Raw genomic sequence first — 27,156 nt, 5'->3', positions numbered from 1 at the left:
AATAGCTGTATACACGGTTCAAAGATTAAAACCTAGAACCTTGTGGGGCCATATAATCAAACAAACTGACTTTAACAGAACATATACTTTTAAAAATCCCAACTAGCAGGAATGCTTACCAGTTGGCTATTTACAAAAAGTGGCCAAGGATTTGAACAGGAGACCACCCAGAAACAAAGGAAGCAAGTGGTCAGAGAGGACTTGAAACTAGGGCCCCAAGATTACGAGTCCCCGCCTCTAATCACTCGACCACGTCGCATCCTTTCCGAGAACTCGAATACGATGGCAACTGAGCAGTTTTCACGCCCACATTTTTTAATGACGTCGTTACTTGAGGACTCTATTCAGCCCGTTTTCCTTCGAAAGCCTCTATATCCAACATCCTAAAGGACGGACTCACCGTCATCCAAACGTGAGCCCGAGTAGTGACATTGTTATGCAATTTCCACATAAATCTTGGTCTTTCCCAAGAGAGTACTCCCTTATTGACAGCGGTCCCTATGTTCGCGAGGAGTCAGCCATATGACAGAAGAGGTTTGAACCCGGAGATTTGAACTGTTTTCGCATGCCCTGCCGTGCGGAAAAGATGTCCTTTTCCATGCGCTGTTGAACACATTGTATTACGGCCCTCGGAATATGCGCGATTTGATGCACGTAATAATGCATCGTCAAGCAATTAACAAATTCATTCTTTACAAGACCGAGTGTTGCTTTACACCCTTGTGTGACCCGTGTATAGTCGACAGACACATCAGTATATCGTTTTAATTTTGACGAACAGACGGATGCAGCAGTCTTTAGAACTTGAGGTAAGCTTTTCGTGTAATGTTCTAAAGCTTTTCGGCGATGAAGCTACCAACGACACGAACTGCATCAAGTTAACGAATTCGTAGCCGCCGCGATATTATATCAGAGGGATTAAGAGCTATCGAATTGGTTGAGTATTTGAGGACATAACAAAATTGTGAATGCTTCAACAACAACAACTACTTCGATAACAAGATAAACAATTGTGTGCACTTTTGGCACAAGTAACAACTTTAGTGCAAAGTTACCAAATCTATGAGGTTGCCATTAATTTTGTTCGTTAAGAACGGACAACAACACCATACGCACACGCACCTGAGAACATTTGATATTCGATTTTGTTTCCGCGCAGACAATTCTCAGTTTAACAATGCAACAGTTAACAATATTAATGACATGAGTTATGTCACAGAAATTCGAGGCAAAGTTCAAATTTGTTTCTTGTAACACTCAACACAATGGATCGCCAAACATGAATTCATTTGTTTTGTTTTAGTGGTTTTCTAGTTATGTGCTCGGCTGTCATTATAAAATTCTTCGGAGCGTAAGGTTACGGCTTAATAAGCAAGAATTTGGCAGACTTACTAAACTTTCTGTTTCAGGCTTAAATGAAATCAGTGCAAAAAACAGCAAAGGTAATACAACTGTTCAACAGAATGCATTTGAATTATCATATACCCTAGCATTCCGTTCACAGGCTCAACAAGTTGGCGAAATAACACTTGAAAGCATTACAAAACTGAAAGTTTGCCTCTTGAAGAATTGGGGTTAATGCGGATCGTAGTTTAAACCGTGGAAATATTAACTATAAAGCAAAGACACGATCAACCGGTTGATCCAGAATTAATTTTTACAAATTTAGCATATGCAAAATTCTATTTAATTTTCGTTTTCCTTGTTTTGTTCGCATTTGTTGTTTTCTTTCTAGGTTCCCGCTGATTTTAAATGAAAACAACACTTATCGATTGACAATAATATTAGCATAACCTTGCGTGAGTTGAAGCTGGGCCAATATCAAAGCCTTTAGTCCGAGATACTACGATATTTGGAAATATTGAAACAGAATCGATACTTCATTGCGAGCAGTATCGCTTTCTTCTTAGGTACATTGAGAGTGGTCATGACAAGTGGAAACAAGTAGTAATGGAAATTTGAGTTAATTCTATAAAGAGTCGGAAGAGTAAGGTCCGTAATCACTTGACCTCCGAAAATGTGCATGACAGAGCCCACGATTTCTGTAATTTGGCCAGAGGGTTTCTAAGATCACGCTTTCTCAGTGATCACTTCCGGTTTCCATTGCCTTGAAAAAACCAACCTCAATCGTCCCAAGGCCATCTACACCGCTCAAGCAAAGAGCCGGGGAGAAGTACGCATGAAGCCCGACATGAAATGAGAAAGAATTAATGTTCATCCTATAAGTACCTTGGGACAAAGAAACTCCTGCCACCCAGCCATGCATTAAAAATTTTACAGCTTTTGAAATGAGCTAATTTATCTGCGAGTATTCAACATATCATACTGGTCAGTTACACCCTGATTACCTGATAGCCAATGTAACGTGCTCTTTATTAGTTTATGCATCATGTAATATTTTAAAAACGAGCAGGAGTGTTTTATCAGGTTTAAAACCACGAGGTGCAGACCCGATAAAACACGTGCTACGAGTTTTTTGAACGGCTTCAAAAACATTCCTGGAAAAGCGTGAGTCAAGAGAGTTCATAACAATTATGCTTTTGTGAACGTTGGAAATTAGCATACGAGAAAAACATTAAACACCGCATACTAATAATGAGTGTTAATGGCGGCCGATTTATTATTCTTTTCAAAATATGTTAATTAGCCTTACTAACCTCGTTTTACGGTAAAAATTCTATTAAATTTTGCCCATGCTAGCGAGGCTAGTAAGGCTAATTTCCATGAAAATAAAAGAATAATTTATCGGCCGCCATTTATGAAAAAGGTCTATACAAGAGACTGGCCCAACAAGAATGACTTAATTTTCCCGCGAACGCTAAAATCACCTGGATAAAATAATCCGAAACATGCCATGATGCCCCGCCAACCTTCCGTCGTGCCGTTAGAATATTAATTTCTGACTAATTCGTTCCCATGTCACTTAAACGTCAGAAATTACATTATTTTCTCCCATTGGTCCACTATTTCCAGGGTTCCAGCGACGGGGCACGAAGAAGTGCCACGAGAAAGGAGTTGGTGACGCACGTCATTGATGACGCCAGGACGCCTTACGAAAGTTTCCTTAGGGCTGTGAAAAATGGAGGTAATGACGTAACCTGAACAGGAAACAATATAGTGAAGGAACGTTAACTATACAACTTATTAAGGAAACGAGGCCCTTAAATTCCTCTCTCGGAATGACTTCTATCCGCTAGTTTGAATTGAGGAAAACGCAACCTTATGCCTTATTATTGAAATGAAGGGTGAAATTGTGGTCTACCAGTTGAAGTCATGTACATTAATTTAATTTTATACAGCTCGCGGTGTTGACATTTTCAGTTGATGCTGATAAATTTAGCACGTCATCCATCTTCCTTTAGGGCAGCCGTAATCATTTAATACTGATCGAACCTTACCCACACAAACTCTGCGGAATTTTGTGCCATGCAGGCCAATTAGCACGCACTGATTTACCTGTCCAATTAGTAGCCCGGTTCAATCACATTGGTCAATTTACACGTTACAATTTGTTGGCCGATTTCTTTTTCTGTTGGTTCAACGCTGGGTGAAAATCGCCCTGATTCAAAACTCATCATCATCGTCATTTATTTGCCTTGATAAAAATAGAAGAAATGATCGAATTTACAATAATGGCGAGGAGACCTCAAGAAACCACCAGGATTATAAGAGAGGCTACCTCGGTTGTCATTAATAAGTAGAAAAAATGGTGCTGCGTAAGTGCGGCTTGGTCAATTCATGATTTTATAGATAAAACTGCAACGGTTTTTTCTTAAAGGTGAAAAAACTAGATGAAACCGTCCTCGCCTGTCTACTAGCACTACAACCCATTGAAGCTGTACAATTCTGTTACCGACCTTTCTCAGTGTTAGCCTATCAAACCATGTAGCACCAGCATACACAGCTTTTCATAAACTCGGGCTGATTTTCGTCTCCTTGCCCATTTTCTTTGTCAAATTGAGCCAAATTAGCCCGATTAATCTTTAAGTTAACGTCAGTTACTTTCTTCCTCCCACTGCTCCGTCAAGAACACCATAGCCAAACTTTCATCTCTTCCACCCCCTCTCTACACATACACTTGCACTATAATAAACCTTTTATTCGGCGGAGAGCAGCGATTTCAGTTGGCAAACCAGCTAGATGCACTTAATTTGGTACCACCTTTCTGTTCGCAGGACAGCGGCCATGTTTGGGAGCGAGGGGTGGGCCGAACAATAAGTACCAATGGATGACTTTTGAAGAGGTATTTAACATAACTTTTTCCTTGCTGCTTATAAAAATACTGGGTCAATATTTATATGGTGCATTAACCACGAAATGTTCTAATGCGCTTTATAGTAAAAAAGAAAAAAACAATCAATGGAAGGCTTTCCTAAATAACTTTAAAGGAAGACAGATTTGTAGTAGACCGGATGATGAAGGGAAGAGCGTGCCATATAATTTAAGAGCACAAAATTAAATGCACGATCACCTAAGAGTCTAACAGGACTCGGCTTGAGGTTGCTGAAGTAAAATTCCATTGTCAGTGCTGCGAAAAAGGTTATAACGAGAAGACTTGGTAACTGATATGAGGTATGACAAGTAGGCAGGTGCTAAATCATGTAACACTTGTGACATGGCGCATTCTATGACAATGGAATGAGCAACGCAAGTTGTCGCTGAGGAATTATAACAATGAAGTTCACCAAACTGAAATGCTAGCCCTCTCCTTGCCCCGGCCTCCTGAAAAGTAAGGGACTGCTCATAGTGTAAGGTAACACGTTCATAGAGCTATTTTTCACACAAACACAGTAAAATCGTGGCAATTTAAATAGGTGCGCACTCTTAAAGGGCGGTGGGGTGAGGATCGATGAAAGGGGGGGGGGGGGGGGGAAGAAAACTAAAATACCCCAGATCACCCTTGCATCTGATTTCCCTTTGCTTCGTCGTTGATTGTTTTATATTATTAATCTTTATATTGCAGGTTCATGAGCGTGCCACTCACTTAGGTTCAGGGCTGGTAAAACTCGGCTGCGAACCGTCGCAGAATACATTTGTTGGAATTTACGGTCCAAACTCCATCGAGGTAAACAGTAAATACGACTAATCTGCAGCGAAAAGCTGGCTATAGCAACTGATTTTCCGATTTATCTCTTAGTGTTCTTGATACCAGGTTCTAAATCTAAATCTTAAATTTAACTTGGCAAAGCTCCTTCCCTGCTAAAGACGTGCTAGAAATCTTCGCTCTTCATTCGACACTACAAGTCAACTTTTATTGTTGTACAGCAAGACTTTCACTCAACAAAACAAGCACTGTGATTGGTTGATTCTTGGTCACGTGCCCCTGATCAAATACAAATGTATCCCGACCGGGATGCAATTCCGCAAAACAGTGAGGTTTGTATCAAGACAAGGTCACCCCCAGCCTCGCTTCCAATTCAAGGCCAGGTCACCAGGCACACAACTGTAAAATGAGCTATTCTAACTCGTAAATCGTATCCTAACTCATCGAAATCGTCTCACAATTCGTATCAACCACGTTTTTTTGTGTACATGCTTTTCAACTGGTCACGTGATGAGGTCATCACGCCATTAGCCTGCAGTGCAGGCGCTTTCCATGGGCGAGCGCTGAATAATAAATTTAGTTCGCGTATTTGAAGGAGGCTGAGGTCAGCCAGTCGTTCTCTCCCTTAGGGTCACTTTTGACTCGCTCCAGCCCTCTCGCGCTTCTTCGCCCAAGATGACAGCAACGAAGGATTATTCAGCGCTCCCGCTCCAAAAATACGCCTGCATTGCAGGCTATCACGCCATGAAAGGACAACCTAATATTCACTGTCAAAAATGTCAACTATACGGTTCTCACCATGTTTGTTTCTCTCTTAATTGTTACTAACAGTAATTAAACGTGTCTTGTTTTCCAGTGGGATTTAGCGGATCTTGCGTGCCAGATGTACTCCATGATCTCTGTGCCCATTTATGACACACACGGAGCTGAGGGATGTGTTTACATTATAAACCATGGTAATGAATCAGGAAAGTCTTTCAAATTAAAAGTATATTGTGTGTAAGAGTTATATGGGTAGGATTGTTGTAGTTCAAGGTGAAAAAGAAACACTTCTAAAAACGTTCGAAACAGGCAGGTTAGCCTGACTTCACACCTGTTTATCAAGAAACTAACCTGGAGTCTTATTTGTGATTTCAGCGGACATTGAGACGATCATTTGTAACGGGAGCAAACTTCGATTTATTTTTGACAATGCTAAAAATTGTGAAAAACTAAAAAGGGTTATTAAAATTGATGGTCCCGTGGAACGAGACGAGAAACGGGAAGCTGAATCTCTTCGAATTGAGCTGTTAAGCCTCCTGGAGGTAGAGGTAAGTTGAGCAATTTAAAATTTTGCACATTTTTAGTAGTTTTACGTTTTCACGTTGAGAGATTTTGACTTTGGTTATGCTCACTTTAATCAATTAATTAATTGATTGATTGATTGATTGATTGATTGGTTGATTGATTAATCGATTCTCTGACTGACTACCTGAGTATAATTAATTGATTGATTGATTGATTGACTGACTGACTGACTGACGGACTGACTGATTGACTGATAGATTGATTGATTGATTTACTGATTGATATCGATTGATTAATCGAATGACGACTGACTGACAGACTGACTGATTGATTGATTGATTGATTGATTGATTGATTGATTGGTTGATTGACTGATTGATTAATTGATTGTCTTACTGACTAACTGACTAGTTTATTCATTGATTGATTGTTGGATTAATCGATTGACTGACCTATGGATTGGTTAATTGATTGATTGATTGATTGATTGACTGAATGATTGATTAATCGATTGACTTACTGACTGATTGTCTGACTGACTGACGGACTGATTGATTGATTGATTGATTGATTGATTGATTGATTGATTGATTGCTGTTTGATTGGTGGTCGATTGAATGATAACCTTAATCGTTTCTGAAATGAGGAGATCGTTGTTATGGAAACGCAGACATTTTGGTAATATTATTCCTACCAGTGATCTTGCGGTTTGGGGCTGTGTGGATTCCACTCTCCACATCACCCATTTCATAACTCATGCAACATTACAGCTATGACAATGAAACTTAGTTGGCAGATAGTATGTCCAAAAGTAACCTCTCATGAGGTGCACAACATAAGTTTGTCTAACGAGGGTCAGTGGAGATAATTTTTCAACGATTTCAATCACTAAACTCATGTAGGATTAATTCACGACCTCATCTTGAGTTTATGACGGACCATTGTTAATTGGCTTTCGAAAACGTCGGCCCCATCTCAGAGTCATTACAACTGAGTTTCGTTTTTGGCAATTTCTCGTGAATCAAGATGCCCAGTTCACAACGTGTCTTTGGACAGGAAAGAGACCCATTACACCTGTAACACTATTTCGGGATAAAAAAGTAAATTCACAGGGTGAATCTTGGTTTTTCAGATATTTAAATGTTACTGATTCACCTTGAAAGTTAATTTTAACAGTGACACTGGTAAATGTCAAATTTACAACATTCAAGGTGTAATTGATGAGGTACAACATTTTTGTAATTTTTTTTCAGCAAATTGGTACAAACAGTCCTCAAGACCGAAACGTAAGTGGCAGTTGAACAGATTAATACCGGCGAAAGGCCTCGCCTATTTGTTAAGTGGCTTTGTTGTCCTTTATTCCATACTGAAATAATCAAAAAACCAGGAAAAAATGATCACTGAGTTGAAAACGCTGTGATTGTTCTCGATCGTTTTAGTGGAAAGATAGGCGACAACGTAGGAACTATAAGTTTTAAATTGAAATACTTTAGTGGAAATATAGGCAGAAACGTATAACTAATTAGCTCCGCAGTTCAAACTATACATTTTCATATATTTACATTCATTTACTCATCCTTCGCGGGTATATCACGAACTCACAATATGACCAGCTCCCAGTTGGCTTGATAGCTCAGTTGGTAGAGCACTGCACCGGCGTCACAGAGGTCATGGGTTCGAATCCCGTTCAAGCCTGGATTTGTTTGTCAGGCTTTCTTTTCGCAATTGCTTAAGTTGCGTATTAACTTCGAGGCTCTTTCTTCTATTTGATAATTAGCTATTTGTTTGTAAAAAAGTTTCCGTAGTTTACAAATGTAAAGAGTGTTCAGTGTAAGGCGCATTGAATTTCAGAAATACGACCTATAAGAATGTAAGCATTATTATCATTATCATTTTCATTATTATTAGTAATATTATTATTATTATCATTGTTAATGCTATGCCTCTGAGAAATCTAAAAACTCCCAACTGAAATGCTAGCAACTTGTAAAAGTCAGGATCCAATCCAGTGTAGAGTAGTAGCGTACCGTCAGGTTTTCATGTCCAAGGCGCCATAAACTGCTTCTGATCTGCTCATGACATGAAAGAATTCGACCAGATATTGACTAAACAAAATTCTATGCAGAAGCCACAGTAGACCCCTTCACTATAGCTTGAATGTACACATTTTCTTCTCCTAACATATATCATAAAATTGTAAATGGTTTGAACCCAGGCGTCATGTCATAAGTACGTAAATTATGATCATCTGGGTGAGTGTAGTCCTGATAAGGACTGTTTGTGGTGACTTTGACTGACGTTTCGACAACCTGAGCGGAAGTCATCTTCAGAGTCAAGTGAATTGTGAAACGTCAGTAGGTGGTATATACGTCTCTGGTTGTTAACCTGATTGGTCAACGAAGTCCAGATGTTAATCCGCGCTCGGATCAATTTATATCAGTATATACCACCTACTGACGTTCCACAATTCACTTGACTCTGAAGATGACTTCCGCTCAGGTTGTCGAAACGTCAGTCAAAGTCACCACAACCAGTCCTTCGCAGGACTACAATCACCCGGATGATCATAATTTACGTACTTATAACATATCAGTTGCCTCAGTCGCATTTAGACTTCCATTTAGACAGGATGTAACAAACTCGGGCAAATTGCTAATTTGGTGTTTCTCTTCGCAGCCTGGAAAGCCCGATGACATATTTACTATATGTTACACGAGTGGAACAACAGGTATAATATAAATGTCTTTTATTTCCATGCTACTTTAGTCACTTCTGCTGTAAAATGCAAATGATCGGTACAAGCGTCGGTGGCCTGGGCCGTTTATTATTTGTCGTCAAAAACCGGAAAGTGACGTTAAAAAATTGAATGGTACAGTTTATGTCAATGAAGACGTTTCAGAAAAGTTATAGATCTTCAGACGTTTTTCTCTTTTTCCAGTCCAGCCAAAATAACTCAAATAAATCGATCATTTATTGTTTGTCAAGAACAAGCTTCCTCCACGCCGATTGGGGCGTTTTTCCACGCTTTTCGATGAGTCGAGATGGGTTTTCGAATATTTTAGGTTTTCGATTTAATGTTGTGCGACGTTTTTGTTTTCCGTTTCATTCCAAGAAGTGAGAAATTTTCTTAATAATGACTGAGGTGGAGAGTATACTTTTCTTTGGGCTTTTACTTTGGAAACATTTTGGTTGAATAAGCTTCAGTTACCGAAACTTCTATTTTTTTTGTGTGTGAAAAAAATCAATAGCCTAAGATCGGACTAGCCCAACAGCTTTTACGGGAAAGGTCCACACTGTTCACAAAATGTATCTAGCTGCGTTAAACTAGTTCCAAAGTAAATGGTTGCATGTTTAAGCATTTTTGTTTTAAAATAAATCAATAAAAGACGAAAATTTCAGGCATATTTACTTAATGCCCAAGATTCTACAAAATGAAGTATGTTCAGTATGGGTATTAACGGATTCATATCTCCATATCTCCAAGGAGATAAGGCAACTACTCCTGTATCTATGTGTATCCACATAGCACGCCCAAAGATATAGGAGTCCATGTCGGGAAGTAATGTTGTCATATTACATTAGAATTACGTCATGATACCCAAACGGCAACCATCTTCGATCCGCCATCTTGGATTATAAGGCCCCTCCCCACCCCCCCCCCCCCCCCAAACCCCAAAATTAACCAAAATATGAACAAAATCAATAGAAGGAAACTAAAATGATCTGAAAATTTAATTTGTGTTCATTTACTTGCCATACGGAGGCTGAGAAATCAATACAAGCGGCAGTGAAAACTGGTTTTCATACGTCATCCAATGCCAGAAAGTAACACTTCATTGTCGGGTAAATGAAAATAAATTTTACGCTGTGTTAAAAATTTCCCTGCGCCTTCAGTGTAGATGTAGATTCATGCTTACAGACTGTGGGGTGATCCTAAGATAAATCTAAATGAAGGGCAAGTCATGGGCGATGTAGTCTCCTTCGCAGCCGCTCGGGCCGGAGTCACGCAACGCTCATGCAGTATATCTTGTCTTATGTCTTTGTGATGTTTGTCACGCAGGGACACCGAAAGGCGCCATGCTAACTAATCTTAATATGCATGCAAGCGTGGCTGCTCTTCAAGTGCATTATGAAGAGGTTTGTATGATAAACTCACTTTTATTCGAATATCGATTCCAAGTACAGTATACCTTATCGATACCGTCGATCGATAAGACTTAAGATGAGACTACCACTGTCGCGCTTGTTCCTAGACCTCCGACTTTCAGCTCGGAACGAGGCTGTCAACTCTTCAGACCTATTAACTTTATAGCGCTACAGCGCTTTTTAAGGATTATTCTTTTCAACACTGTATCCTGTTGATGTGCTTTGATCAGATAATTATAAGCGTGACTTGAGACGGCTCGATGATGTCATGACAACTTTTAAATGATCTTTTATAATGAAAAGACTGAAGTTTCTTGTTCATTTGTTTTGTGACAGGCAGGGATACCAATAACTCCAGATGATTGCATGATCTCTTATCTACCTCTTGCTCATATTTACGAGCGCTTGGCTCAGGTAAATAAATAATAACAACGGCACTGATGATTTGCGAATACGACTTGAAGTTCATACCCACCAAGACTTCAACTTGTTTTGAAAATGCGGTCACTCCATATACCCTTCATCGAAGATAAACTTTAGTACAGCGCAGTCTTCCTCTCCCCTCAAATGGACCGCAAAGTACTACGTATGGAATGATATCATAATGTTTCGACTTTCGTTTCTACCTTGTCTTCTTTCCCTCTTCAAATTTCCTTTGTTTTTTCCCTAAAATAAGAACTTAAAACTAACCAACCAACATTCTCTTCCCGGCCATCATATGCTGGAAGAAAACCTTTATAGACAAGGAAGCGTACACTAACTACAAAACGCAAACTTCAAAGGTGAGGACGGGTGGGGTTGGGAGGGCGTCATGTTTATAAAAGGGAAGAGGTGTATCCCAGAGTGACACTTAAATTAATAGAGTTTATGAAATAAACACAAATGACAGGGTCAGTATACGAATGCAACACTGATTTATCTCTTTTGTTTTGTTTTCAGCAATTTTGTCATTTCAATGGTGTTCGTGTCGGGTTTTTTCGAGGTGATGTAAAACTTCTGCTGGAGGATATTCAAGAGTTGAAGTAAATCTTCTTTTTGTTTTGCAATCGTCGCTTGGTCGACAGTAAATTTCATTAAACTGCTGCATTTGAAATGTGAACATTCGAATTCTCTTCCTTAGGCCAACAATATTCCCGTCTGTTCCTCGGCTGCTTGGTAGAATTTATGACAAGGTAAACCATATTGGTTTGTTTTATAAGCGTTAGCGCCGCATGTTTGTTAGTTTAGAATTACTATCGCGTGACTGCAGCCCTCGTAAAATAAAGCTCATAACAACACTGTCTTACAGGGACGAGGGAGCTATATCTCCTTCTCTACACTGCACGGAATTATTAGTATACGGTCCCTTAATCAGGTCGTATACAGTCAGTACACAATGTCATATACTGAAAATATAAGGACGTGGCACGAAGTATAAGGCCCGTGTAATGATTAGTATACGTCAGGGTATGCCAAGAAAGTATGTGGATCTTATGCAGTTGTACCAGGATTCCATATACATAAGAAGTTCAAACGCATAGTGGTCATTACACAGTCCTTGTACGCCGGTATCCTTACACGCCAGTATATGTCTCCGTACACGAGATTTATACTTACTCATTACACCATCTTATATTATATTTCTAATGTCACGCAGTGAGCTAGCCATGAAATTTTGCTGTGTCGAATTAATCCACCCTTGATAAATACCCTTCCTTTATGTACAGCAAGGATTACATATTGAAGATTATGAAACTGATAAGTACTTGTGACGTCATCCAAAATGGCCATCAAGATGACCGCCATCTTGAATATGACCCAAAATAGACCGATTTCGGTAATTATATTGCAACTCTAACTTAGCTATTAGGCAAAGGGGAATCCGGTAAAAGAACTGATTTACTATTTGAACCTCTGTTTAATTATGTCTTCTAATTATTCTTGTAAGCCTCTGAGCTAAGTTAGAATTTCGGTTAACATATCAAAATTGCTCGAAAGAAGATGAAAAAGCCAGATGGCTTAGCCTCTCGTATGCTACTTGTCCCAGCAATTCTTGGACACTTATTAGCTGAGTCTCTCACACTTTCCAAAAGTATGTCTAAGGGATGAGCTAACAGCTAATGAAATCGACAGGTGTTGATAAAAAGTTGTCATGATAAAATCCTATAAAAAAAACTTACGAGTGGATCGATGTCAGCATGCATATTTTTGGATGGATGGGGTTTTTTAAATAATGAGTAAGTTAGTATTACAACCCAAAGGCAAAAATCTTTCGTCTTTTTATGATGAAGAATCTTTAAAACCGTAAGGCACAGATAATGTTACACTGTATATGAGGGTTAACTATGTAAATTTTTAATTTTAATTTTTTTTATCAGTTCTGTTTGTTTGCGTTTTACAAGGCCACGTCAGGCTTGCTGTAGTTCTTATCGTGTATAAACAAATGCATATTATTCTTAACCCCCTCAATCACAACCTTTCATAGGAGTAAATAGCAATCTCACTTGGTTGGTTAAATGCGAATTTTAGGTAATGGCCCAATTGTCGCAGAGCAAAATTAAAAGCTGGCTGTTTCATAAAGCCCTGGCGAAGAAAGAAGCAGATTTGAAAAGGTTAGTATCAGCTAATCAATACTTTTTTATTTAAACATTTCTCATGTTCCGTGCTAAGGAAGCAGCCTGAGCTTTCTCGAGCGGCTGGGGCGACGGACTTCAAGTTTGGACGTCCTGAGGTGTTTCTCGGTAGCCCGAGTTTACCTCCTCGGCCGCGCTTGTGAACAGCCAGCTGATTTGCTGGCTTAGCAGTGTTATGTTTTATTTGAAATATTTGTTTCTATCCGATTTGCGTCATTACCCCTGAAAAGCCCTTCTCGGGAAGCGGATAATTAAGTATAAATAATATTTGTTTCAATTTAACAGGAGGCATTCAAGGGTTTTTTGTGTTGCACCCTTGATCACATTCATTGCGGTTCTCGGGCGTATTCCTTTTCGAACATTTGGTGTTCGGTATAAATTAAAATTAAGGTCCTTGGGTGGAAGGCGGTGCGTTCTTTTTGGTATCCGTTTTCGATACGACATGTTACTGAATCAGTTCACTGAGCTACGTTTTGATTGACATTTTCTGAATTTTCAGGGGAATCATCAGAGGAGACACATTTTGGGATAAGGTTGTGTTCAAGAAAATCAAGGTCAGTCTTCGGAAATTTGTCTGTGTTTTTGGTTTCTTGACAAGATACCTTTTCGCTAAAATAAACATCAAATTTTCCCTAGAGCACTGAGGATAAAATATAAAGTTATTTCTCCTGGGAAGCTTAAAAGTTCAAAAGTTCAAAAGCTCAAAACTGTAATCAGTTTTTTAAGCGATTTCTCCAAATACGCTGGAAGGACTTGAAAAAATTGGCCAATGCATCAAGTTTCAATCCATTTCAGCCTTGGCCATCCGCGGCCAAAGATAACTAACACTAGTTTCTATGTAGTATTGGGGTTACTGTTAACAAAATTGAACCATTATTTTAATGACTCCGTCGATGCAAATGTGTTTTTTGGTCATTCAAAGTCACATCACAAATAGGTCACAATGCCTCTTCATATGAGCCCGGTTTCCGAGATCGATCTAGCTTCACCACCATTTCCCTTGTACAACTTTCGATGTGTTCATACGAGAAGGTAGCCTAGTCCGGTTACCGAGATCTCGGTAACCGGGCTGGAAATCTTTCTCACGTGCATCGAACACTCCAGCTCTGGCTACGGGGGCGACTCAAAAATGGCCTTGACTTTGAAGCTGATAACAAACTTAGCGCCAAGGGTTGCTGGTGGAGATAGCAAAACTCTAATCTGGACGAGGCATCCGTGATGTTGGGGCCTGCGGTTGCTTCACAATTGCCGGATGATTTTGATAAACGTTCAAACGAAGAGAAGACCAAAATGAAGAATTTCTTCCTTTTCATCTCAGTAACCGAACTGACATTTTCCAAATGAACAGAAGGCAAAATTCATTCCACTAATCCCCGGGCTCATATGAGGAGGCCGTTAACTTCAGTCTGCGAGTCTCTCTAAGTCAAAGATGCTTGGCAGAGTTAGCGAGGGTGTTCAACTGCTCAAGTTAGTAACCTCCACATTCGAAGTTCACCTGGATAAAGATTTCTTATATTCAAGCACCCGCACCTTATTACTCCTTACAATATTACTACTACGAGTATGCCTGTGTCACTTAATAATAAATCATTCTCAATTATTCACCAGGCTTAAAAAATATTCCATCACATTTATTCCATTGCGCATATGCCACACATGATTTTAATCCTAGCAGTATACAGGATGTTTGTCCCATGAACCTTGTTTAATGGCCTTAGCCATTAAACCGGGATCAATTCGCGAACCTCAGTGGTAAATCCACTCTTCTGCAGTTACTGGCGTCCTATGACTGGGCTAAAGCTAGAAATTGTTCTAAACCTACTGATGTGATCTTACTAGAACTGTCTAAAGCTTTGATCGTGTGCCACATGAACGTTTATTGCTGAAGCTGAATAGGCACGGCATAGACGGGCCCTTACTGCGGTGGTTTAGGCACTTTTTGACAAACAGAATGCAACGCGTTGTTATCAGAGGCAAGTGTTCGGATTGGTCGTCAGTAAAGTCCAGGGTACCCCAAGGAACAATTCTTGACCCTATTTTGTTTATTATCTACATAAATGACATCTCGACAGATTTGACATCCACTGTCAAGATTTATGCAGATGATACTAAAATCTACCACACAATCGATTCACCGGATTTTGATATCCCTGCTCTGCAGTGTGACCTAGATCAGATTAGGCGTTTGGGCAAGTAAATGGCAGATGCACTTTAATCCGAATAAATGCGAGGTGACGCGTATCACACATAGAAAGGATAAAACCAAACCTATTTATTCGCTGGGAGGGCAATTTAGGTCGGTAGACCTAGGGCGGCGCGCGAAAGTCAGAATCTAGGTTAGTCGTTAAGTCCTAGCCGCCGCCATGTTCCTGTCACGTTGGTCACACTTTCTACTCTCCCCAATCTTCCTCTGCTTTTAACATCCAAGATTAGCGGCTATTGCGCTGAACCAAAATAATACGCCGGTATTGCAAGCTACCACTTAACGCCCACAGAACATCTTCAAAGCCGGCAAAGGGTTTACAAGAGATAGAAGATGGGTTTAGTAAAGGATTTACGCTTATAACTCCTTTATTATTAATGGTTTACAGATGGTCCTTGGTGGAAACGTTCGGGTTATTACCAGTGGAGCTGCTCCTTTGTCCAGTAAAGTTATGACATTCTTAAGATGCGTCTTGGGAGCATGTTACGTAAGTACTTAGGTATACGTAATATTTCCTCTCTCAATAATCGTTAATTAGTATAGGAAACGTTTGAAGATCTTCATGCAATCTCTAAATCTCGAAATAGATTGAACGATTGAACGATACTGTTCGGTTAAGGAGAAAGACATCATTGATCCCCTTAAACGACACTCGACACTGTTTGGTTAATGGGAAGGACATGACTGATACGATACAAAAAGAAGTAAAAGGTAACTAATATCCATCATAATTAACTGACAGCGGAGAAATCAACGAAATTTTAGCCATTTTTTTCACACTTTTGCAACTATTTGACAAAAATTCAGTTCGTTGCATGGTGGGCTAGAAGCTATTCATGTAAAAGGAAGGTATACTCTTGCAATTTCAATGGAGTAAGATTAAGATTAAAAACAACAACGAATCTTTAAGCTTTAAATGTTTATTATTATTATTATTATTATTATTATTATTATTATTATTATTGTTATTTCAGGTGTTAGAAGGATATGGCCAAACTGAGAATGCTGCTGCGGCGACCTTGACCTTGGTCAAAGACACCTCAATAGGTGTGTTACATTGGTCATTGGCTTATTGCACGCTGAAGCTACAAACATTGAACTGTTAGTTGTAAAACCGTACTATATGAAGCCAAACTCTCGCTTGGTCTTCATGTATAAAATTATTCATCGTTTAGTTGACATTAAGATTGACGATTTTTAAAATTTTAGTAATGAGACTCGTACTAGGAGCAGTTGATAGAACCTCACCGTAAGAAAGACGTTTTCAAATTTTCTTTTTTTTTTCCAAGAACTGCCAGAGACTGGAATCAGCTCCTCCCTGATAGGCCTGACATTACGTCTCTTGTCGAATTTAAGAATTATCTTAGTTCATTAGCTTAATAAGAACATGTCAATTTGTATAGTTAATTGTTATTCTGCATTCTACTTATTGTGGCATGTAATTTTGTAAGTGGTTGGCCTTTTGCCTAACCGGCTTTTACCGACCTAATTGAGATGATGATGATGATGATGATGATGATGATGATGATAATGATGATGATGATGATGATGATGATGATGATGGTGATGATGAAGTGCGGGACATTTTGCGCGAAATAATCATGTGATTTCAAATGATATTGCCGACGACTCCAAGAATCATCTTGTAGATTTAAATGGGCATTGTCACTGCAATTTTGCTGTATCTTGGTCAAAACAGATCAAGTATTTGACAAAAAACCTTTCTGCTAACATGTAAATGCTCTCAAAACACCAACCCGATTCCTACGTTCCAGCATGAGTACGAGGCTGTACTTTCCACGTCTAACAGCTGTTTTATTCAACTTTTTGGATTGTTTTGCCTTTTGACCTCGCCTTTTGGCAACAAATATTTTTGCTCTTCTGAACTTTTACGTTTAAGGCAATCACTGTGCTCAAACTGCTATTAAATATTTATATATTGAATGCTTTATTATGTAAAGTTTTTTTTAACTGTTATTTCTTGATTATGATTGCAAATTGTCATTGAAAAACCCTTATGGGGTGTGTCAATAAAGTATTGTATTGTATTGTAATAGGTTACATTTTTATTTGTAGGTCACGTGGGTCCGCCGCTGGCGAGTAATACGATAAAGTTGGTGGATGTTCCAGAAAAGGAGTGCTTCACTAAAGATGGGAGGGGAGAGGTATGTTTCTTTAAGATGTCTTAACACAGTTTGCACGCGCTTTACAAGTTCAGTTAATGCTACAATTAAATCTGCAGGACCAGTTAGGCCCCATCCACACTAGTACGTTTTCGTTTAAAAACGTATACTTTTTGATGCGTTTCACCCTAAAACGACTGAAAACGCCAATGAAAACGGAGACTTTTGAAAACGGTTTCCAAAGTGAAGACTTTCGAAAACGCATCGTTTTGAAAACGCATCGTTTCTATTGCGGACTGGTGAAAACAGATACTTTTGAAAACGGTGACAGTCCAAATCAGAACATCTGTGCAAGATGGTGGATGGTCTTGTGATGATGCGCAATCCCAGGTCCCATTCGTTTACTTCGTTTTCGAGCGTTTAAGTGTGAACAGGTGAAAACGATGCGAAAACTCTAGTGTGGAAGAAAAATGTTTTGCGTGTTCGTCTAGATGAAAACGTATTAGTGTGGATGGGGCCTTAATAATCCTATTAAGTGCATGCTAGGGTTGTGGTAAGCAAGTACGGCGTCGCTTAAGCGATCCTTCAATTTTATATCAAATGGATCACAAAGTTGATTTTTGTTCAGAAAATAACTCAGGTTCTTATTTGTGAACCCTTTTTCTTTTATCACCGAGCAAAGAAAATGAGTTCACGACAAGCTAAGCCTTTTTGCATGCTTTTCATCTCTGCAATTAAAAGCCACGCATGCGCATTTAACCATAAAATTGTTCTGGTCGTTTAAGTGAAAATGAACTGTTTTAGATTCTAAGGAATCGCTTGTTAGAATTTCGTGAAATTTGCCAAAACAGTAGTTCTCTAAAACCGTACCTCGTCTATAAGCAAAAACCCAAATCTGACGGAAGGTATTTTCACAAAACATTAGCATGCACAACCAATATTTACAAGAGATCTCTCTGTCAAAATTTCATGAAAGCAGAGCCACTGTCAGTATTTTGTGAGATTTTCTGGAGATAAAAAATTCGTGTACGCAACTATACACATGCAGCATAACATGGATTCGGGAAAACGGAATCTTTTTGTTTGTGGTTCTGAAAATTACGTCAAAGTATCATGATACTGGCTACTAACGAGCTACTAACGAGTTCATTTTCTAAAAATAAAGGAAACCTTTTATTTGTGGACGGTTAATAGCTCGCTGCATGGCAACGGTACCTAGCTCAACAATAAACATCAAAATACATTTCTTCTTAGCTAACCTTGCTAATTTCGGGCACGCAAAAGTACGTAGTTTGCATATAATGTTTACTAACACCTGTATACTAGAAAACTGTGACGGCCACCTTAAATTTCAAACACCACCATAATGTTCTATTAACGCACGTTTTTAATCTCAACTGTTCCTCAGATTTGTATAAAGGGACCAAATGTCTTCAAAGGCTACTTAAAGGCTCCGGAGAAAACCGCTGAGGCTATCGACCAGGATGGCTGGCTCCATACTGGAGACATTGGAGAATGGCTTCCGGTAAAATGATGTTAAAAAAGATATTTAGAATTACGTTAAAGGCAAACGGCAAATGGTAGAACTAAACATATGACCTTGTTTACCCTTTGTTTTCAGTTACTCGGCAAAATAAAGTAGTTTGGGGTTAGCCTCATAAGCCAGAATTGCTTTGCACTATTCTCATTTCATCCTCGGGGACCCAGGGGCAGTTAGTTGAGTAGCAGGGATTTTCGTGGGCGAAAGTTTACTGTAAGAAAGAGAGAGAGCCCCTGGGAAATTACTCTTACCGAACCAGTTCCAGAAGCGTTTGAATTCCTGCCCAATCAAAATTGAATTTCTCCCCAATCAAAAGTTGGGAATTTAAATGCTTCTGGAACTGGTTCGGTAAATTGCCCAGGGGCTCGTCTCGTTCTTACAGCAGTAAACTTTCTCCATCGAAAATCCCTGCTACCCGACTAACTGCCCCTGGCTCTCCTAGGATGTTCTCATCTGTGTACCAGTTATTTCTAGAAAATTAGCGCGAACCTCACGTTTGCTTTTACCGTTAACGTGATTCCTAATCTCGTTGACCCTGCCTAGGCCGGGCTTTTTTTTTTTTTTTTTTGTTTTTTCGTCTTTTCGGACCGAATCTGCCCCCTGCTCCACCCTCCATAAGTTGGCAACTATAGAAGCTACGATTATGAGGCTTGGAGGATAAATAGTACGTCCAGAGATGTTTCCTTTAAGGTCCGCAATGGAAGGTGATGACGTCATACATCGTGGTAATTAAGCCATGATTGCCAAATGACATCTGATCTTGGATCCGTCATCTTGGACTTCTGGATTTCCCCAAAACTGCAGGAAAGTGCCAAAATTAAGTAAAAATCAAATAAATAAAGGAACACTAATATGAGCTAAAAACAGAAAAGTTACAGTTAGAAAAGCAATTTCTCTTCATTTTGAAACGGGATTTTCCATTTTCTGAAAAAAACTGCCTATCAAAAATTGGTTGCCATGGTTATATCATAGTCAATGAACACTAACAGACCACATCAAATATTTTCCAGAAAGTCCTGATGTTCCATAGCGTTGGCGGAAATACCAAAAATGAAATTCATGTTCGCCGCGGGCAGCATCTCTCACCCCCCCCCCCCCCACCCCCACCCCACCCCAACTTCCCGGTCTAGATAGGTTTAATGATCGATCATGCAGTATTGTTTTAGCAAACGTGAAACGTGTAACGGTGTAATGGTGGCTGTTGAAATATTCCTTTTTTCGTTGTAGAATAATGGCGCTCTAAGAATCGTGGATCGCGTCAAGCACATCTTTAAGCTTGCTCAGGTATTTCTCCTCTTCAAGAGATCATTACTTTGTATCTATTTTGTACAATAAGTGTTATTCGTTCGATGTTAAATGACACTGTCTTGGATATTTCTGGGCTTCGGTTAAAACTGTTAGAACATTTGACAAGGCACCCTTTCTCTGACATCAAAATTACCCTTGGTGCGCAGAGTAGAAAATATTAAGTGATTTCTCCCGGGAGGAACGAACTATAATCACTTTTTATAGCGTTCTCTCCAAAATACACAGAATGGACTTTAAAAAAAATGACCAATCTCAATCCATTTCAACCCTGACCATTCTAGCCAAAAATAATTATTAAACACTAGTTTTTGCGTACTAGTGAAGTTATTGTCAAAAAAATTCTGAACAATTTTTTTACTGTTTCCATCAATGTAAATTTTAAAGTAATACTACAAACAGTGAAAATTTCCCCTTCAAACTTAAGGTTCGCATCCATGTTGAAATATCTAACAGAGTAGCATTGTAGCATTTCTTGGTTCCAAATTGAGCAAGAAACTGAAGTGGTCAAAACCACTATACTCGAACAGGACCCACCAAACCACAAAATAGATGGTGATCTCTGCCTGCACAGCCCCCTCTACCCAGCAGTAAAAAATGACAATAAGATTCAAACCTCACTTTTCTTGTTCATCTAGCAATGCTGACTCTTGCTAGCTGAATATTTCTGTGCCAACACAAAAAGCCAATAAAATTTTGTCGGTAATGTTCTTGAGATAGGTTGTGTCTTAGATAACCCCTCTACCCGAGACAAGGTGGGTCCTCTTCGAACAAGCTTGTTAAGACAAGTTCCCTAAATTCTTCTAAGCTGCTTATGTCCAGACAACACCTTTTGAACTCCATTGCCTTTCAAAGTGTTCGCCGAAATAATAAGATCTGTTACGCACCTCCAAATAAGGTTGACTGTGTATACCGCTAATAATTATCAGTCTCAAATGTCAATTTGTTGATTAGTAATGCATCGATTGACCACCAAACAATTCTAAACAGAAAAAGAAGATTACAAACCTTTGGCGACATGATGACGCTATGTGACGTATGCGCGCGCATAGCAAAACACGCGTCTGATACTCTTTACATGACATAATTTAAATTTAAAGGAGTTTACCTTTTCTGTAGGGTGAGTATGTGGCACCGGAGAAGATTGAGAATGTTTACTTGAGAAGTCCTCTCGTGGCCCAGGCCTTTGTGCATGGAGACAGCTTAAAGGTGGGTACATGACGTCTGATCGATTAATAGAGAGTTTTAGATCCGAGTTTACCGCGAACCTCTAACCGCGGTTTGTGGTTACCCGTTTGCGGTTCGACGTTCAAACGTAATTCGATTTAGATTGGCGGTGGATTAAAGAAGTGGATTCTAGGTTTATTTTTCCATGTAGAAGTAGGAGAAATATCAATCAGAAATAAAAGTAATTTACGGTAACACTGGGTTATCTAGCGGTGAAGAGCTGTAAATTCTTACATCAGGTCTTCTTGCAAATTTACGGCCGCCATTTTAAATCAGCAGCCATGAATGGCACTTGTTTTCAAAATCCAATAGGATTTAACAAATTTAGCATTTCACCCAAATTTGTGCCTCTGTTAATGGATGAAGACTTGCTAAAGACTTGATAAAGATTTTTGTATAATTTCGTGAGATAAAACAAGAGTTATACGCTAAAAGCTTTCAGGTAAATGACATACGTGAAAACCTACCTCTCCACGTTGAAAACGCATGTCGAAAACCTCAAACGTGACGTGAAGACTCGGTTACGTGACCTCCAGCGGTTCACGGTTCGCGGTAAACTCGGATATAAAACTCTCTAATCACTGGATTTTATTCTAGTTTTAATTAAATTAGAGGTTAGTGACAATCAAAGACAAGTTAAAAGCCACTCCAAAAAGTCGAGTCGTATATCAACTCACAGGTATCAAAAAGCGCACTGCTGAGCTGGCAATGGCTTCATGTGCGACAAGAGAAAAATACGTCAGGATAAAAATGCCAGCTAGCCCAAGAAAACCATTCTTGACCCCAGAGCCTTTGGCTTGACTGCGCGCGCGTTACTGACAGCGTCAGTCATGCGCAGAAGGGGATAGCTGTTGGTTCTCGAATGGGAGAAAACATACAAAAAGCTTGAGTGGAAAAGTGCTTTTTGGTATTTCTTTTGAAGCGATCGACCTTTTCCGGCTCCACACTTGTGAAGATGGGTTGATATGCGTTTTCTATACTTAACACGTCACGGGGAGGGGGCCACCACATATGGTCGATATATGCAGAAGTTCTGACCATAATACTCGCGGTATTTTAAAAGTAATTTCTTTCATTTATTTCAGTCATACGTTACTGCCATCATCATACCTGACCAAGAGGTGCTGGAGCCCTGGGCACGAGCTAAGAAGATCCCGGGAGAGTTTGCGCAGCTGTGTGAAAATGAGGTAATGCATTGCCACGTGATAAGAATGGAAAATTGGTGTCATGGTAAGATCAATATGTTCCTTGGTGATCACGGTCTCTTTAAAAGATAGCTGTCCCCATGCGGGAGATAAAATACCACTTTAGTTATTAACCTTACGTCTCTGCGTCCGTTAAGTAATGACCAGCTGAGTATAATTAAGAGATTGTTAGGGCAATAACTGCTTGAACTGTTAGTAACCGACTCCAAATGTCAAGAATGACAATCTGAGACACAGAAATCAAGGTTATATCCCCGTTTACAAGGTAATTGTGACTTTTAGAATGCGTATCTTTGCTTGGGAATTACACTTGATAAGTCACTAAGTTACATGTAGTGATGAGGCAAAGAAAAGACATGAAAGTCACCAAGCTATAATAATCTAACACATCGAGTCAAATCCTTGAAGAAGAAGAGCGTTTTGAGACGATTGATATCAGGAGGAACAAATAGAGCGCTTCAAGTCAAGAACGAAAAATATGATTAAAATCGTTTTATCTGTGTGTTTTACAGGATGTGAAAAAGGAAATTTTCAACGATATTATTCTGAAAGGCAAAGAAGCCAAACTGAATTCTTTCGAGCAGGTATGTGCTTACTACCTAGTAAGGGTTAACGTTGTTTATCTTTTTTTTTTAATTTGTTCTTGTGTTGATCTGTTTGTCTATATTAATTTTTTTTTCCGTTTTCCCTTTTTGCCGTTCTATTCAGTTTGGGCTATTTCCGAGTTAATCTGAACTTTACTATGAAAGAGAGGCTAAGTGCAAAGCTTTTCATATGAAAATTAGTTTTGCTTGCGTGTGAATGAAAACGAATTTCCATAACAGAAACTTTGCACTTAGCCTCGCTTTCATAATGAGGCTCAAAGCAACTCGGAAATGGCTTATTAATAAACAAATAGAAAGTCCACAGGCAACCCAAGGTGCTCTACAGTGTGTTAGGGAAACTGTCTGGAAGTGTTCCTTTTTTAATTAAATACATTTTTTAAACCCCCCTTCAAACAACAGTTTCTTCCAAATATAGACTTAATTGCTCTTTAATTAAGGCCCGTTTAAATAGTATCAACATTTGTTTCAGCATGCGTCGAAAGCTTGTTTGAACTAAATCTCGGGGGCGTTTGAACGGGTCGTTCAACATTGTGGAAAGTGCAAAAAAAGTGTTGAAAGCTCGTTGAAAGTGTATTGAATCAAATATAAATCGGTTTAAACTTTCATTCAACATCGCTTCAACCTTTCTTTTGTTCTTGAAAATGTTGAATGGCGTTGAAGCCCTAAATACTCCCACTCGGCTCATCCAACATTTGCCCAATATCCATTCACCTAATTTGTTGAACGAATGTTATTTTAATGTTAAAAACGTTTAAACGCGCCTTTCGGGAGTGTACCAATACCTTACCTGTATAATTTTTCCACTGCAGGTTAAAGCCATCCACTTGCACAACGAGCCGTTTTCTGTCGAAAATGGTTTTCTGACTCCGACGTTTAAGACCAAGCGCCCTATTGTCCAGAAGGCCTTTGAGGGGAAATTCCAAGAACTTAATGCAGAAGTTGACGACCAGGCGAAGTACTTACGCTCCACAAGTTTTGAGATTAAGCAAGTGGTTTGATAAAAGTGCTGGAAAAAATCGAACAATATTTTGAAGACTTAAAAGGAAGCTTTTCAAGCTTCTATGGTCGTTGCCGCCTGTTTGAACTTGGGACAAACGCTGAACAAGAAACAGTTTCTTTAAATATTATCCCTCACACGTTCACAGCCTGACACTTTATGATATATATCAAATATTCATGAAACCAGCACCTTTTGGTAATTTTAGGAAATAAAGCATGAAGGCTTTTTTGAGTAAAACAAAATATTTTATTCATTTGTACAATTTAAAACTACACAATCTTCGTTCTCACAAAATGAAGACGCACGAAGACACAAAGTAAATAAAAATGATGTATGTTATGCTGATACAAAAAGTACTTTTGTCCTGTAAAATGTCGCATATAGTGGACTAAAAACGTGAAAGTCGCAAGGTGAATGAGACGTTGGCAGGCCAAGGGCACACCAGTCTAACAAGAAAGATTAAATCACCACCTTTTAAAAAGGTAATTCTTTATTAACCACAAAATAACGATTAAAAAAAAAGAACAAAGAAAAGCGAGCGAATTTTACAACTATTCTCATATCCCCAAAATGCGAATTTCATAGGATGAAGGTTTATCTAATTGGTTATGGGATTGTGGCTAATATAACAGAGTCAATAGAGAAAGGATCATCTGACAGCCAACAACATAAGCATCACATCGCAACAATTATAGGGACCGTAACCAGAGACGACGCGTCTGATCAAACACGTAGCTCACAAACCTATTACCACTTTACGACAACTACTGACGAAAGTACGAACCGCAGACAGGGAGCAGTTTACAAGATCAAATGCTGCAACTGCTAGGCCATTTACATCGGTGAGACCGGCAAAAAGTTAGACGTACGACTGACTGAACACTAACGAGCAACTAGAAATGGTGATGTCAAAAATCGACTGAGACTCTGCCAAGTGCATTACCTACAGTACAAATGACTATCAACGACTCACTCTGGAAAGCTGGTTTACTAACTTAACGCCACTCAACCGTAGCCTACAACTACCTGCACCATACAAATACTTATTGACAACATCAACGAAACAGACAACAATAGATATTTTACTAACGATAGACCCACAGACTTTTGACTGACAAAAGGCGGATTGAAACGTACCAATCACTTTTTATAGTCTTCACAGCCAATAACATCACGGCTTACCGACAAACGACCAATAACATCTCGACACCGTTGACCAATTAGATTAACAACCAGCTGGGCTGAGTTGCTCGAAGCATGGTTAGTGCTAAACATTGGTAAAGAGGTATTAAAACCTATAGGTTGTCATGGTATTTAACCCGGGTTAGCACTAACCATGCTTCGAGCAACTGGGCCCAGAGACATCAGTATAAACCATCTGACGTTATAGCACACTGACGTTCCACAATTCACTTGACTCTGAAGATGACTTCCGCTCAGGTTGTCAGAACGTCAGTCAAAGTCACCCTAAACAGTCCTTCTCAGGACTACACTCACCCGGATGATCATAATTTAAGTATTTATGACATGACTCCTGGGTTCAAACCATTTACAGTTTTATAAATATTGAAAAAATATTGAAAAATAGGTGGACCTTCCAGTTTAGCTGTTCAGACCTCCCTTGGCGTGAAACAGGTGTTTCTGTTTTCAAAGGGGGTCTTATCACCGCAAACCACCCGTCCTTTTTAAAAATTGAGTATTTTTGAAATGGTTTCCGTAAACAACTACGTTCTTCTATGCAATTTCCCGGAAATGTCCTTTCCCTCGTATTTGAAATAATTCTTGGTCTATTTCCGCGAGTTTTGACAGAATTCATGATAGTTAGTAGTTTCTTTTAATTCGACATAGTGTTTTAATCATCTGGGTGTAACACCCTTGAACAAAGGTGGCTTTAAGAGAAATTAAGTTTTGTTGTAATTACAACCACCGCGGTTTACACAACAGCAATTTATGGAATAGGGCGGTACCTTAGGTCCGTCCCTTCTCTAAATTTGAAGTTACTTTGTTGTTATGTAACAATCTTTAAACGTTATTTCCTTGTAAGTTTGTCATCAACTATAGGTTTAGCTCTGCAAATGTGTTGTTTACTTTTTTTGCATTCCTCATATCGTTTAATTTGACCAGCTCCAAAACAGAACTGTGTAAGAATTTAAACGGAAAGTCTTTCGAACTAACGTTGTAAACAAAAATATTTCAATGACTGCACTGCGCAAGGGTAATTCGCTTGACCGGTGTTAGGTGATACGCGTTTCCTTTTTTGGTCAGAGAGAGGTGAACAAGAGTTTTCAGTCAGAGTTAGAGATTGTTGAGAAGATGAACAGTACAGAATAAAGAACGGGCACAGAAAATAGTGTCGGAGTGGCTCTCTTTCCTCCAGCAAGTCCTCTAGCACTATATATTGTTTCTTAACAACAGCCTATTGTCTGACTACAAGAAACTATGAGGTAAGAGGGCGAATCCCTGTGCCCCATGATAATTATTTTCCATCTTTTTTTAGTTCGCGCCATGCTATTTTGGGAAATTATAATCCGCCATTGAGTTTAAAATTAAATGACGTCACTCTAACTGACCAATAAGATGTGGACATTAAAATAGCAATGCAAACTAAAATAGATTGAAAAGGAAGAGGGGCATGTATGGGGTATTCGCTTTCTTACCTCATAATCTCTTGTTGACTAAAAATAGGCTATTGTTGAGAAGCAGTATTTAGGATATATCTTTAAGTTAGCAGTCTCCATGAATGAACCCCAGGACAGCTGACAATTGGTCAAAACGGCTGAAAAATGGAAATCCACACACTAGAGGTATTTTTGGCGAGGGACCGCTCCTCACATAGAACGATCATGAAAGAGGGGATGT

General features: G+C 39.2%; 1 protein-coding gene across 3 annotated transcripts; it reads left to right on the top strand.

Moving 5' to 3' along the window:
- Positions 1 to 286: 286 nt before the first annotated feature.
- On the top strand, positions 287 to 25,872 carry LOC146485203 (long-chain-fatty-acid--CoA ligase 6-like). 3 transcript variants are annotated; one of them, XM_085103587.1, is made up of 23 exons: positions 287 to 534; positions 2,974 to 3,085; positions 4,176 to 4,243; positions 4,964 to 5,065; positions 5,901 to 6,000; positions 6,182 to 6,354; positions 7,585 to 7,617; positions 9,008 to 9,059; positions 10,392 to 10,468; positions 10,814 to 10,891; positions 11,417 to 11,499; positions 11,598 to 11,649; positions 12,986 to 13,068; positions 13,589 to 13,643; positions 15,681 to 15,779; positions 16,267 to 16,339; positions 17,369 to 17,457; positions 18,824 to 18,940; positions 20,183 to 20,239; positions 21,380 to 21,469; positions 22,573 to 22,674; positions 23,205 to 23,276; positions 24,107 to 25,872. In XM_085103587.1, the coding sequence occupies exons 1-23, from the start codon at positions 523 to 525 to the stop codon at positions 24,293 to 24,295; spliced, it is 1,968 nt and encodes a 655-aa protein (XP_084959713.1). In that variant the 5' UTR covers positions 287 to 522; the 3' UTR covers positions 24,296 to 25,872. The 3 variants fall into 3 exon arrangements, with proteins under 3 accessions (XP_084959713.1, XP_084959712.1, XP_084959711.1); XM_085103586.1 differs by having other exon boundaries at positions 287 to 809; XM_085103585.1 differs by lacking the exon at positions 287 to 534 and having other exon boundaries at positions 2,615 to 3,085.
- The last annotated feature ends 1,284 nt before the right edge of the window (positions 25,873 to 27,156 follow it).

This window comes from Pavona decussata, unplaced genomic scaffold (genome assembly GCF_977016875.1).
Source record: "Pavona decussata unplaced genomic scaffold, jaPavDecu1.1 SCAFFOLD_27, whole genome shotgun sequence".
In the NCBI taxonomy this organism is placed as follows: domain Eukaryota; kingdom Metazoa; phylum Cnidaria; class Anthozoa; order Scleractinia; family Agariciidae; genus Pavona; species Pavona decussata.
Note: the sequence above shows the minus strand (reverse complement) of the source record. Positions and strands in the feature narration are given on the sequence as shown.